The sequence below is a fragment of the Pygocentrus nattereri genome, chromosome 26 (genome assembly GCF_015220715.1).
Source record: "Pygocentrus nattereri isolate fPygNat1 chromosome 26, fPygNat1.pri, whole genome shotgun sequence".
NCBI classification, from domain to species: Eukaryota; Metazoa; Chordata; class Actinopteri; order Characiformes; family Serrasalmidae; genus Pygocentrus; species Pygocentrus nattereri.
Window position 1 is genome coordinate 10813869 of NC_051236.1, and position 14146 is coordinate 10828014.

The window sequence follows — 14146 nt, forward strand, 5'->3', positions numbered from 1 at the left end:
AGTAAGTGACTTCTTTTATTCCGTTCACACCGGCTGAAACATAAAAACACCAAACAAACGGCAACAGAGACCCCTCACTATTATTAGTAGATTATTAGTCTAAAGCATTTTCAGATAAGGCAGCCAGGGCTAAGTTTGAGAGCCTGCGTCCTGACAGTTAAATATTGAACGAGGTTGTGTGGCTTTTGTAATAATGAACTCCCGAGGAGCTCCCGGCAGCTCTGCTTTCAAATTAATTTAACCCGAGCTAATGAGTGGCCCTAACGACAGCAACTCTTAAATAAATTAGCACGCCTAAGGATTTCTAATTATTCCAAAGTGAGCGGATTCATTAGCAATTGAAGCCGTCAGAGAGAGAGAGAGAGAGAGAGAGGGAGAGAGAGAGAGAGAGAGGGAGAGGGAGGGAGAGAGAGAGAGGGACAGGGAGAGAGGGAGAGAGGGAGCAGGTCGCGATGAATTAGAAATAAGGAAGGGGATGTGCTAGAGCGAGGGAGCACATGTTGCCTTCTTAATCCCGACATGCCGGGTGTCCCCCCGCAGAATTATCTGGTAATTGTACCTTAATGAAATGTTCCTGTTTGATAACCGGTTAATTATGGAAGACAATAACTCGCGGAACCTCCTGACACGAGGGAAGGGGCGTATACCCTCGGGGAGGGGGGCCTGAGAGAGAGAGAGAGAGAGAGAGAGAGAGAGAGAGGACACACATACACACACAGAGCTTGTTAGAGAGGGACCACTCTACATCAAGGGATGCTGTTAAAGAAATATGGAAATATCCATCTCTCTCTCTTGTTCTTTTTTTCTTCCTCTTTCTCCTCTCTTGCTCTCTCTTTCTTCTCGCTCAGTCTGCTTTTTTTCTCTTTCCCTCTCTTGCTCTTCACACTATTTCACCTTTTTCCTTTCTGTCTCGCTTTCTTTCTTTCTCTAGTTCTTTTTTCTCCTTCCTTCCCTCTCTGCATTTCTCTCACATTGTCTCTTTTATCTCTTTCCTTCTCTTGCTCTTTTTCTCTACCTCACTCTTTCACTTTCTCTTTCCATCTCTTGCTTTTTCTTTCATCCTGTTCCCTTCCTTTTTCTCATTCCTTCATTCCTTGATTTTAGTCTTTCTTTTTTCTACCTTTCTTCTCTCTCACTCTGCCTTTCTTTTTTCACACCATTCCACTTTTTTCTGTCTTGCTCTTTCTCCTTCTTGTCTTCCTCTTGTTTCTTTCTTACTCTCTCTCTCTGTTTTTTCTTTCTCTTCCCCTTCTCTTCCCCACTCTTTTATCCCTCCCTCTCTCTTTTTCTCTGTCACTGTTCCTCTTTGGCTGTCTTGATATTTCTTTCATCATGTTCCCTTTTTCTTTCTCTCTCACTCTTTTCTTCCTTTTTTTCATTCTTTCCAATCCAAATTTTCTCTCTCTTGCTCTATCTTTCTTTCTTTTTCACTCACTCTCTCTCTACCTCTTTCACTCTCTCCTTCTGTCTTTCACATTTTCCCCGGTTTTTCCTTTTCTTTCTCACTCATTTCTCTTTTCTTGCATCTTTTTTTCTATACTCCTCTCACTTTCTTTCCCTTCTCCTCTTTTGCTCTAACTTTTCTTTCTTTTTCATTCTCTCATACTTTTCTCTCTATTCTCTCACTCTATTCCAACCTTTCGTCTTTTTCTCAGACACTCTTCTCTTTATCTCTCGTTCTTAATCTCTTTCCTTTCCTTTTCTTTCTTCCTCTCTTGCACTCTTGAATTCTTTCTCTGCTCACTCTTTCTTGTTTTCTTCATTTCTCTATGTCTCTCACTCACTTTGCTTGTACTATTTCTCTCTCTCTTTCTCTTTCATTTGCCTCCTTCTCACTCTTTTCTTTTCTCTACCCCCAGTCACTTCTTTTCTTTACTTCTTCTTCCATTACCCTCACTTCTGTCTCTGTCACTCTCCTTTATTTCTATTGCTATTTGTCTCTCTCACTTCTTTATCTCTCTCCTTTATTTCCCTCAGTCATTTGGTTCTCTCCCTCTCCCTCCTCATCTGTTTTTCTCCTTCTCTCCCTCTTTTCTCTCTTGCTCTCTTTCAAACTTTTCACCTTGTTCATTCCTCTCTCTCAGTTTTCTCTCCTTCTCACTATTCCTTTTGTCTTGTTCCTTCTCTTTCTCACCCTGTCACTCCTTTTCTTTATTTCTATTAATATTTCTCTCACTCTTACTGCTCTCTAAGTCCTTTGATGTCTATTACTTTAACTGTACCATACCTTAACTGCCCCCCCCTTCCCTCTCTTCTAAGGTACACTGAATAGTCTCATCTAAATCTAATCCTGCAGCACAGCAGTAATATTTCCTCTAATCTCGTATCCTCAGTCCTGCTGCTAGAGATCTGAGCAGTTACAGTAGCACTGTAGGCTACAGTGCAGTGATGATGACTCTTTATTCTGCATTGTTACCTTTCGCTGTAGCACACAGTATATCTCAGAAACACTCAAATTAATGAGGCTGACTCCAAAGCATGAAACACCAAATCTCATGAGAATTAATATGAAAAGATGGGGTTATTAAACCTCTGTAAGCAGGCAAAGGAAAACAAACAAACAAACAAACAGAACCCCAACATCTAAAACATGGCTGGTGCGGCTCAAGGACGACACGACAACAAACCGAACACGAACACAAAACAAAGACAATGATGAGGGTGCTTCTGTTTGAATATCTGGGTTTTTTTCACAGTGTTCCACATACAACAAGATGAATTCCTGCATTTCTTTGAACTCTAGAGGCTCCAACTGAAGGCCAAAGGTAAACAGGGATGGAGGGACTGCAGGACCACAGCAACTACAGCCTACTGGATAAAAGCTCAGGAGGAGAGGGTTATTATCGGTGCTACACGTGACATAACTGAGGGGCAGCACAGGCCGGTACTACGGCTTCTTGGGCATCACGGTCCCGAGCCATTTAACATATTCCTCATTGGTATGAGTGACAGGTCAGGGCCATCACTAAAAGAAATGACAGTCATCTATTGGAGAGGAGCTCTATCAATCATCCATTAATGGGCCTATCAGAGAGGCTATTCTGGAGGCAGATAAGGATCCTTCACCCCTTCTCCATTCCACTCTTTCTTAGCATGCTGGAAGGATAAGAACGGACAGAAGAGACATGGATTACATGCTGTTTCACTACTGATTCCTATCTGCAGATCACGTCGAAAACAGCTGCCGGGGTTATCAAATGTACTTCACGTTAAAAAAATAATAAACATAAGTGCTCTTCCAGAAAGATGTGTAAAATATATCTTTTGGGAGAAGAAACATGCAGTAGTATTTCAGATATGGACCATCCTGAACTGGTTCAAAGGCAGCGATAACTTGGACTTTCGCCTGAAATCGTTTTGCTTTGAATAACCATTTACCATAATTACCTTTACTTTATTAAAACAAACGATTCAGCATTCCATTTGTCACTACCAAAACAATCACAACATTAATGAAACTGAAAAATGCATAACTCAAAAACGTTATCCAGTATGTGGCTAGCAAAACAGCTTTGAACAGCTGTACATAAAATCATAATATTTTTAATTACAGCACAAAAAGTTTATTTCCCTGCAGATAATGTGTGTTTTGGTAGTAATAATTAATGTTAGACATTGATTTTCAGACTTTGAGACATATTTAAACTAAAGGTTTTTATTTCAAAATTAAACTTCAGAAAACTTTAAATATTTTAACTTTGAAAGAAATCAGAAAGATCTTTAAAAAAATGAATACATTTCACAAGCTGAAATTTGGGAGTTGGGGTTTGGGAGTAAAAGAGTGACATATAGATAAAAACCACAGCAGCCTTCAAGCCTGAATTTTGGGTGTACTTTTGTCCATCTTTATAAATCGCAGTGTGTGCTTCAGAGTAATAAGCATAAGGAAGTCTGTCTCAGAGAGCTTAACTACGTGTGATGATTCAGATGTGCTGTTCTCACGGTGCTAATTGCTGGGGCATAAATGGCCAATATGTGTTAGCTACCAGTGTTGTAGTACTCGAGTCCGGTCTTGCTCTCAACATAATTTGGACTCTTGTCTCTGTTTTGGGGTGAAGGGGACTTGGAAACTGGTCTTGAGGCCGATGTACTGAGTGTAATGGTTCTTTCTAAGGTAACTGGTTTACATTCAGAAGACATTCACTGAGTTTAGTGATTCTGAACAAGAAATAAGAATCTCGTCATCATTTCCTCCTGAAAGTTATGATGCAAAGCTGGATTAAGACCATCATATAATAATAAATAATAATATTTTATGCTATATATTATTTAATGTTATATTTTACAATAATATTGTAAAATAAAACATTATATGATGTGTTAATATATATATGATGTATAGCAAATGATAAGGAATGCACAAAGAACTACTCATTTCAGTTTTACCCCTTTTCTTCTTTTATTTTTTATATTCTGGGAAAAAAAATCATACTCTGGTCTCAGTCTCATCTCGTTCTCAGCCACTCCTGATCTTAGTGTTGACCTGGAAACACATCTAGTACACTTGACTACAACACTATTAGCTACATTAACCTTGTAGCTCTACTGCAACAGTAAAAAAAGCACTCTAGACATTTGGGATAAGGAGATAAAAGCATAAATAAATGTTCTTGCCAAATAATTTCTTTAAAAATACCTGCAAAAATGTTTTTACAAATATACATTTGATTACATTTGGAGCAAAAACGGTCAAATGTGTACATTAGACTTTTTGCTAAATTACTGTATATATCTAACAGCATCTCACTTTGAAGGAGAAATGTTGATATACTGGCACTGAGAATGATTGGTGGCAGGTGATGATGTCATCAAAAGATGACCTGACTGCCGCTAATTAGAGCTCTGGGAGCCATCTCTGGATGACCTCATCAGCTCCACTGATATGTAACAGATGTGTTCTGAAGTTTCAAAACTGAGTCATGGGCTAAAAAAAGAAATAAAAAAGGAAAAATCCAAATCTTCCCCATCTCGCCGAGGGAAAGGATACCTTATTATGATTTTCAGAGGAAACCCTATTTTCCTCATGTCTAATGTCTGCAGTAACGAAGCAATTAAATGCAATGAATAAGTAAAAAGAACAGGCTTTCACAAATCTGTATCAGTGTCTGAACGTCCTGGTGGATGAAGGGTTAAGAAGCACAAACAATAACATTTCGGAGAGCAGATGTCCTTGAGGGAGAAAAGAAGGGCGCCGGGCGATGGCTAATCTTGTATTCTCAGCATGATCAAATCACCAGGCAACAGATATAAATAAAAGGGCCGAGGAAATGAGGAATTCACATTCAAGAGTGTCAGCGGCAAAATGAAGATTCATGGTGAAGAGGGGAGAAGGGAAGGAGGCAAAAATTAACTGCACATAAAAGGACACACAGCAGCCCACAGAAAAGAAGAGAGAGAGAGAGAGAGAGAGAGAGAGAGAGAGAGAGAGAGAGAGAGAGAGAGAGAAATATCACATGGCAGTGGGGTGAGTGGTCTGCACTCTGTCATGGAGACAGGTGCTTTTATTTGACATGCAATAGCAGGCCTTTGTTATGGAGGATATTCTAAAAATACAGTGGCCCTCTCTCTCTCTCTCTCTCTCTCTCTCTCTCTCTCTCTCTGTCTCTCACACACATCATCACTCTGCTTCATGCACAGCTCATTACTGAAGAACACATGCACATACAAATCCACACACACACACACAAACACACAAACGAAAGCTAAGATAACTGCTTTTTCCTGAACAAACTGATATATTTTGATAAGCAGATATGTAAAACAATCCTCAAGTACAAGGTGTTGTCAGAACAAAACCTTGTATCTCCATTTTTATCATTTTTCAGTTTTTGACATAATTTGAAAATGGTTGTTGCCCTTTACATTCTGTTTAAATTCCATGGTGAATTGACTAAAAGAAATGTCCCAAAATGACTTGGAAAAGATTCTGGTTCCACTGACTTACATTAAAAGTAAAGTATGTTTTTTCCTTCTTCTGTAAAGTCACCCTTTTGGAGATGAGGTTTTGTTCTGACAGCAGTAAAATAAAATTATACAGATCTAGACCACAGCAAGCTGAGGCTGTCTTAAATTCTACCCTTAAGCTCTGCTACTATCAGGACTTCAGAAATCTCTGTAACTGTACAGCAGTGTGCAGAGTAGGGATGTAAATGATTAAAGGGCCCAAATCTTGATTCTCAGGTGTGTTAAAGTTAATAAACTGCTAAAAAGCGATAACACAATTTCCCTCTTACCCTAAATGTACTAGATTGACTAAGACATGATAGGTGTAAGTCCACTTCTTTCATTTTGCACGGGAGCTACAAGGCTAACACATGAAGAAAGCTTATAGCTCTCCAATTAGCACTGTGCAAACTGCACGCCTAAATCATCACACTTTCGCCTCTAATCATGCACAGCTGTTAAAGCTACACTATAGCTGTAGTCACAGTAGGGCGGGTACTTCTTCCTCCTTGGAAGTGGCCTATTGGTTACACAAATTAAATAGTCCTATGAGGCTGCATGGTGATGTCACCAGAAAGGCCTCACTTCTCAGGGTGAGGGAACTGCTGAGAGAAAAGGGAGCCTGTTGCATTGTGTTTGCTGCTTTTTCATTTTTTCATGGAAATGAAGATGTTTTTATGTGATACGATAAACTACATACATACAAATACTTCTAAATAAACTACGATATGTGGACGAATGCTTTAATTAATTAAAACATTTATTTAATTAAACATTTTCTTGGTGCTGTTTTTTTTTCTTCATTTGTGTCGTGGTGCAGAGAAATTTGGGTAACCGAAGCCCTGGAAGAATACATCTGCTGCATCCTAGAAATCCCTCAGAATGTAGACTGCATTTCTAGGCTGTATATGAAGGATCTCTCACTTTGGAATGGCCTTCAATGATGGGCAAGAAATGCAGTCTAGGCTTTTGATTTCTTATGTAAATTTTAGGGATTTAGCCCTCTCTGGTGGAAAATTATCATTACCCACAATGAGTGGAAGGAGATTTTGTAATGTTGGGTGTGCTTCGGACCCCTTCCCTGAGTGGAGTGTCAAATTTCAATACCTAAGCAGTCAGTCTTATCAGCGTCCATGAGCCTATAGACATGCTTATTTGAAAGCCTTGCCTGCAGACTGACTTCCAACATCTCACACTCATGTGGTTTAAGCCACGCCCACTTTCAGACTGTTAATTAAAAGAAAATACTAAAAAAAGCATCAATAAGCAGTCATTACTGAAGTTGAAGTATTGATATCAAAACATTTTGAACAGTACCCAGCCCTACAAGCAACTACTTTGAAGCTTCAATTTTTTCCACATTTTGTCCATTTTTATCATAAACCGGTATAAACACATTTTCACTGTTGCTTTAAGGACATGAGTTTGATCCTTCTGATCTAACAACTTGCCTTGAGGGGTTTCATATGGCATATTAAGATGAGCAGGCCAACACAAGCATAAGCACTACAATCCTCCACACTTGCAGGCCGTGGCAAAACTGGGCAAAACCTCACCTGTTTCTGCTCCTCTCCCAGACTGTCCCACATGGAGGCCACAATCTTGGAGACGTCTCCGAAGGTGGCGTTGGGGTTCTGGCCCTTAATGGCTGCCTGAGTGTCCCGGAAGAAGAGAGCGTAGGCCGAGACGGGCTTCTGAGGCTCGTTGGGATCCTTCTTCTTCTTCTTCTTCTGAGGCTTGGGCTTGGGCTTCATCATGTCTGCGGAGGGTTTTTTCTCCCCCGTGATCTGTGGAAAAGAGAGGGACAGTGTGAGGACACAGACTTAAACACACACACACACGCAGATCCAGCCACTAAACCCAGCGCCAGGATGTACTTTAATATAGCAGGGGATAATATGTTGAGGATTGCAGTATGTTGCGTACAACAGCTGAAACCTGTTTTGAACTGCATTGTTCATTGTTCTTGCCATACTAGCTAATGGGTGGAACATGTAACATAAAGAAAGCAGTTTAAGAGGGAGACCACACAAACGCTCCCTTATGAACAAGAGCTATAGAATACAGGCACTTCTATGGGACAATTACTATAGTTTACTATAAAGAACACTTAACTTTACATTTATGACATTTAACTTACCCAGGGCAAAAGTCTAAAGAAGTGGGTCTAAGGGGCCAAAGGTTAATGTTTGTGGTGAGCCATGGGCCTAAAAACAAAACAGCTAGCTAGATTTATTACATATAAATACATAAGGCATGGGGGAGTTTGGGCAACCTTCTGGTCGGCCAACTCAAACATGTTAAACATCCCTGCAGGACATCACAAAACCACAGATTTGTCCCATTTGGGCAGCCCTGGTCTAAAGACACCTTTGAGTCATATATGTAGATACAATAGACAAAGAAGAGGAGATGAAGCTAATGTAGGACATCCATGCCTGAAATAAGCAAAAAAAATACACTGAGGGTTTTTTTGGATGACAGCCATTGAATTAGATGTGGTCAAATCAGTTGAAACCAACTTTCAGTTTCAATGGTTTACTGAATATAAATGCATGAAAGGGTTTACACTGTGAGCTGTTCGTTTATTTCCAGTTGTCACAGTTTATCCAGTCAGGCTTTGCCCTTGCCTTCTCTTTTATTCCCCATAGCTCCTCCTCTTCTTATCCTGTTCACCTGTGTTTTGTTTGCAACCTCACTCAGTATGTATTCAACTGTGTTTCTTGTTCAAACTTGCCAGTATAGATACCTATCTTGTCTTGCATGGAATTGGAATTACTTGTGCAGTATAGAATCTGTTTTCCTGTTGCCCTTCTAGTTGTTCGTTAGTCTTGTTCTGGTCCACATGTTAATTCTTTGAGTTTGTGTTTACATGCAAATATTATATAGACCTGGCCTGTAGCTCACTCCCATTTAATAGACTGAGGATACTTCACAAACATTCAAATAGATTCTGATGCTTTGCATGACACAGTGTCTCTGTTTCAGTTCTGTTTCTAGTTTATTAGGGTCGTTAGTTTCATTCTCTTACATCGTCTTTACTAATTCTACTGTACTCAGTATGGATTACAATAAATCTACCATCTTGTATTTTTATCCTATCATCTTCATCATTGCCACAAGTTCAAAAGTTTAAAAGTTACCGAGCGAAGATGAAAAAAAAAAAAAATACTGAGTACGAGTGAATACATTGAGTAGCGAGCATCCACTGGTTGTAATTCCATACCTGCTGCTTCTGAAAGCCTGAGTGGTAATGAGGTTCTAGTTATGCATATGTTTGACTATGCAAATGTGAGTTGCTCTTTTATCTGCAAACATCATGAAATAAAAATGGGATACACTGAAATCCAGAGAGTGCTTTCACTCAGACCCACTGTGTGTAATCTGCTCTGACAGGTTATGGACAATCTCTCTCTCTCTCTCTCTCTCTCTCTCTCTCTCTCTCTCTCTCTCATACACATACACACGAGAGTTAAAAGCACACAGGACAGAGAAGCCCTGGAGAAAGAGCACTGAAATATTCAGGGCAAAATTGATTGCTCCACCGTGGCCCGAGCTGAGCAGGCATTGTTAATATCCCATTTGAATCAGTGCTACATGGCTTCATCTCTTGTCGGACGAGCACTAATATTTGTTTCTTCAGCCGCACATTTAAAACAAAAACAATTTCATTATTCAAACGAGTGGAAACTTAAAGAGAGAGAGAGAGAGAGAGAGAGAGAGAGAGAGAGAGAAGCCATGAAATGTTTCAGGCAAAGTAGGGAGTGCAAACTAACGAGTGAAAGAGGTTTCTGGGACAGCAGTAGATTTAAAGGCTGCTTAAAAACACTATTCACAGTTGTCAGCGTTTTCATCAGTGCCACCACGAGATTAAGCCTGAAACAGGTGGAGAATCCTCTAGCATGTAATTGCACTATAAAAATGAAACTGTATAGCCTTACTTCCTATCATGCAACAGAACCTTATATGTCCAAATCGGCATCTTTATAGAAGTAGGAAAAGTTTTTTGTTAGGTTTTCTTAACTAGGGATGCACTGAAATGGAATATAATGTCCAAAAGTGATATCAATAAACAATCACTTTACTTAATTTTGTATTTTAATTTCACAATTTTTTCTATAATAAATACATATGGAATGCAGTGAGCTTACTTGCAGTTCAACTTTCAATAATAAACCTTTACATTAATTATCAGATATAGCCATTCACATGCCCCAGGATTCCCTTTGCTATAACAGGAGGGTGCTTAATCGAACCCTACTTGTTAAAGTCATTGTAAAGTCATAGGGGTGTTTGGACAACTTTTTGGCAGACATGAATGGAACCTTAGTGGCCATTTATGAAACATTTGTATGCACAGATTTGATCTAAAAATGCCTGTATGTAAAAAGGTATGTTTAAGTAGTGATTTAAAAAAGTGAATTTGATGTGAAAATGAGCAGAGGCAAACTCAGTGTACCAACCTGATGTATGAACAGCAGAGCTACAGGCTTTACAACATTGCATGCTTATAAATCAGTGATACATAGATCTTATTTCAAGAACAAATTTAAAATGAAATTCTATATGTTTCATAAATGAAGCCTGTAGTCTCTTGAGTGAGGGGTGTCATCCTCTATGTTACCCATTTGTGTGAGTTAATGAGACGGAAGGTCTGACTAATGGTGAATGCACATCAGTGCAGTAGTTGGTTCTATTATTGAGTGTAATTCCAGTACCAAGCTGATAATAATAATTTTCCCACTTGGTGGCAAAAGATGTGTCTCCATCTTATATATTGTGCATCTCTATTCTTAATTTGACTTTTTTGTTACTACTAATGTAACTCCAAGTCATTTTGGACTGTTCGGATTGGTCCATTCATCAAGAAGTGTCTACAATGGGCAGCTGGTATTTAAATTTTTTTATTATAACATTTTTTATGTTTTTTTTATTGTTTTAAAAAGTTATTGGTTTTATTTTCATTTGCTTGTTTTTTTATACATATTTTGTTCCTATTTTATAATTTTATGCACAGCAAAATACTTTGTAAATCTGTTTTATGTTATATACATAAAACTTATTATTATCATTATTATTACTAAAAAACATAAACTTAAAAAACGGTCAAGATGTTTTCATAAAACAGCGATACCACCATTCTTAAATGCACAGAAGCCAGCATCAGTTAAGAATCTATGGATATTACATGTTTCATTGGTGACAGTGAGTTAAAAAGTCACAGTAATCTGAATGTTTCCCCTATTAATATTATTCATTTCTCAATCCTCACTCTGAGAACAAGATATGCCAGATTTGCACAAATAAAAATGATTTGAATGTTCAAACGTGGTCTCCTACACACACTGTCATTCAGACACACATGAAGGTGGGTGGTGCTTATTCTGAGAGAAAGTGAAGGGATGTATACTGTGCAGTGTGCATGTATTTAGGCTCACTATAATCCTGCATAAGACTTTGTGAAATTAAGCCATTCTAATGTACAATATAGCAGAGTATTTAAAGCAATAGTGTGTGTGTATGTGTGTGTTCTCACATATAGGATATGTGTACATATGCACATAAAGAACACACGCACTCTCTCACCCTGCATATATATGTATATGTGTGTGTGTACCTGGTGCACAGCTGTAGATAAATATGCAAAAGTAAAGCCTCCCTGATTCAGTTACAGCTCTATTGTGTTTATGCTCGCTCTCTCACACTCCCCGAGGTAGAGGGAGAGAGTGAGAGAGAAAGAGCCATGTGTGCTGAGAAAGCTGCCTGGAGAGCAGCCAAGACTTACCTTACTATATGGATTTACATTCATTAAATCCATTACTCTTTATAGGAACATATAAGTGCTACCTCAAAAAGGTAACTTCATGTAACAAGAAAAAAACACTTCTTAATTTTAACATGCATTACTGTAACAACAATTAAGTCTAAAGTAATTGTGAACCATTCCTATTGGTCTTTACAAAGTGTAAATGGTGGGTTTTGACATGACAGTTACAATATGCCACTGTCTGAATTCCACCAATTTTAAATAATTACCTTGTAAACGATATTTAAGATGTAAACAAAGTCAGTGGTTTGATGTGAAATCTGGAAAAACTTAGCGAGAATTGTTCACAGTGGTGGTGATAGGAACCAGACGTTTAAAATGTTTGATAATGCCTTCAAAAGCTTCATCACAGAAAGTTTATACATGAAATGGTTACAAATATGTTGCCCGAGACACTGTGTCACAGTTATTTTGAGATAGGCTTTAAGCCTAAAAACATGTTCTTGGTGGAGAGGTACATGCGCTGTAAACAGAAGTAAAAAGTTCAGCTCCAGAAAAGGACAAATCCTCTCCTGGAATTTGCTCCAACTGCCTGGTCTCTCTAATTAAGCTCAGGAGGTGTCCATGTAGGATTTTTGCTTTCTGGACTCAAAACAGCAGCCAAAGAAAAGTATACCTTAGAGTTACCAACACTGTACAGTTATCAACATTATATATAAAAAATTAGAAGACGTGTAGTTTCATTGGCCATTTTGGATAGTAAATAAATTGGCTATTAGCATTCTTAACATGGCAACTCTTGGTTTGTATCATCCTTACTATAAGGAAATCTTGGTAAATTTCTCCACTATTAATCATTTGACATCAAACTGCTCTAAATCACTTGTTTACACCTCAGTGATTAAATTATGTAGAAATTTTGAAAATGTTGTGGAATTCATCTTAAAAAACAAGAAAAAAAAATGCTTCAGGAAAACTGCATGCATGTTGAGTTGTATGAGTATGTGTGTGTGAGGGCAGAAAATAAAACGCTACAAGAGACAATACATGCTGATACTCATTTCTCTCCAAACTGTGCTCTACACCACAAACACCAGCAACAAAACGATCTGTCTAAATGACGTAGACACAGAGAACGTTAAGAACGTCCAAATTTACACAGCCTCGAGCACACCTAGTGAACAGTGTTCCGCTCTAATAGACCTTTGTGTAATCCGCTGGTCTAAAACAATGTCATTTTAGCATTGTGTAAGTTAATTCACTCTTTTTACTCTTGGATCCAATTAAGCATGCTGCATCGTGATAATGAGGGATTTCTAGCAGCCAGTGCATTACTGCCGCAGTCAAATTAAATTCCAACTGACACTTTCAATAAAGGAAGAGGATGACGGACAAGCTGGAGTAATTGGATTTCTAGGACAATAAAAATAGAAAAAGGGTGAGACAGAGAGTGAGAGAGAGAGAGAGTGAGAGAGTGCGGGAGAACTAAAGAGAAAAGACAACATGTTTTAGTAAAGGGAAGAACAAAAGGTGGTTGTATGTGAAGTTGAATAGCTGTAATTTGTAAACAATATAAAAGGGCCACTTGCGGAAGAAGCATTTGACAATCACAGTTACTTCTAAATGAACTAAAAAAAAACCTCTCGTACGAAAGGGAAAATGTTTTAAACACCCGCTTAAACAAGTTAGTCATCTAAGTATCTGAAACTACACGTCCTGAGCCTCTATTAACTATTGATCCTCAGCATTTTGAGGCAATCCGCACTTCAAACAGATAACACAGTCCAATTCCCTTCCCTGTACCTTCATGAGGTAATCTGCTTCCTCTTCCTGGGCGGAGCTCGAAGGAGAGGGCGTGGCCGACTGGCTTCCCGGCGATGAGGGGGAGCCACGAGTATAGGAGCCTCGGCCAATCTGAGAGCTGAGCTGGGACAGAGCGCTCATTGGGTGGGGGAGTATCCTAGAAGACCTGTTTAGCATGGGCATGTGGCTGGCCGGGGGGTAGCGGCCGCTGTCTGGCCCAGCCAGCGCCTGCATCTAAGGGTGAGAGAAGAAGACCAGACTTTACGAGGAGATCGGGCAGCTGACTTTTGAGTTACCTGGCTATGGCAGGCAAATGTTAACTCTAGTATTGGATTTTTGTCTTTTTTTAACCACAGTCACAATGCAGCCATTAAGCCAGTAAGGCAAAATTTAAGGGATGGGTGCAGCGTGCACTTGTTCAGGTGCACTGTGGTCATTGGCACTGGCTTTGTCATTAGTATTGGAATGGTCAATGGGATCACTTTCAGGAAGTGATGTAAATTACCATTTTTTCCAAATAATTATCTGTGGTGGAAAACTGGTTGATCTTCCCTCACCCTTTCAGCAAAAAGGTTGGGTCTTCCTTCACCCTTTGTGGCAACCTGGTTGATCTCTCCTCACCCTATAGTGACC

General features: G+C 39.1%; 1 protein-coding gene across 7 annotated transcripts in view; it reads right to left on the bottom strand.

Annotated features, from left to right (window-relative positions):
* Positions 1-14146, bottom strand: part of tox2 (TOX high mobility group box family member 2) — a 159965-nt gene that overhangs the window by 16591 nt on the left and 129228 nt on the right. For 4 of the 7 annotated variants that reach the window (XM_017705234.2, XM_037535131.1, XM_017705235.2 and 1 more), the window contains 2 exons: positions 13514-13747; positions 7500-7730 (listed from right to left, as the gene is read on the bottom strand). In XM_017705234.2, the coding sequence (XP_017560723.1) occupies positions 7500-7730; positions 13514-13747 (465 nt within the window). The remainder of the gene's footprint in view (positions 1-7499; positions 7731-13513; positions 13748-14146) is intronic. The other 3 variants (XM_037535132.1, XM_017705236.2, XM_037535133.1) reach the window with 1 other exon arrangement.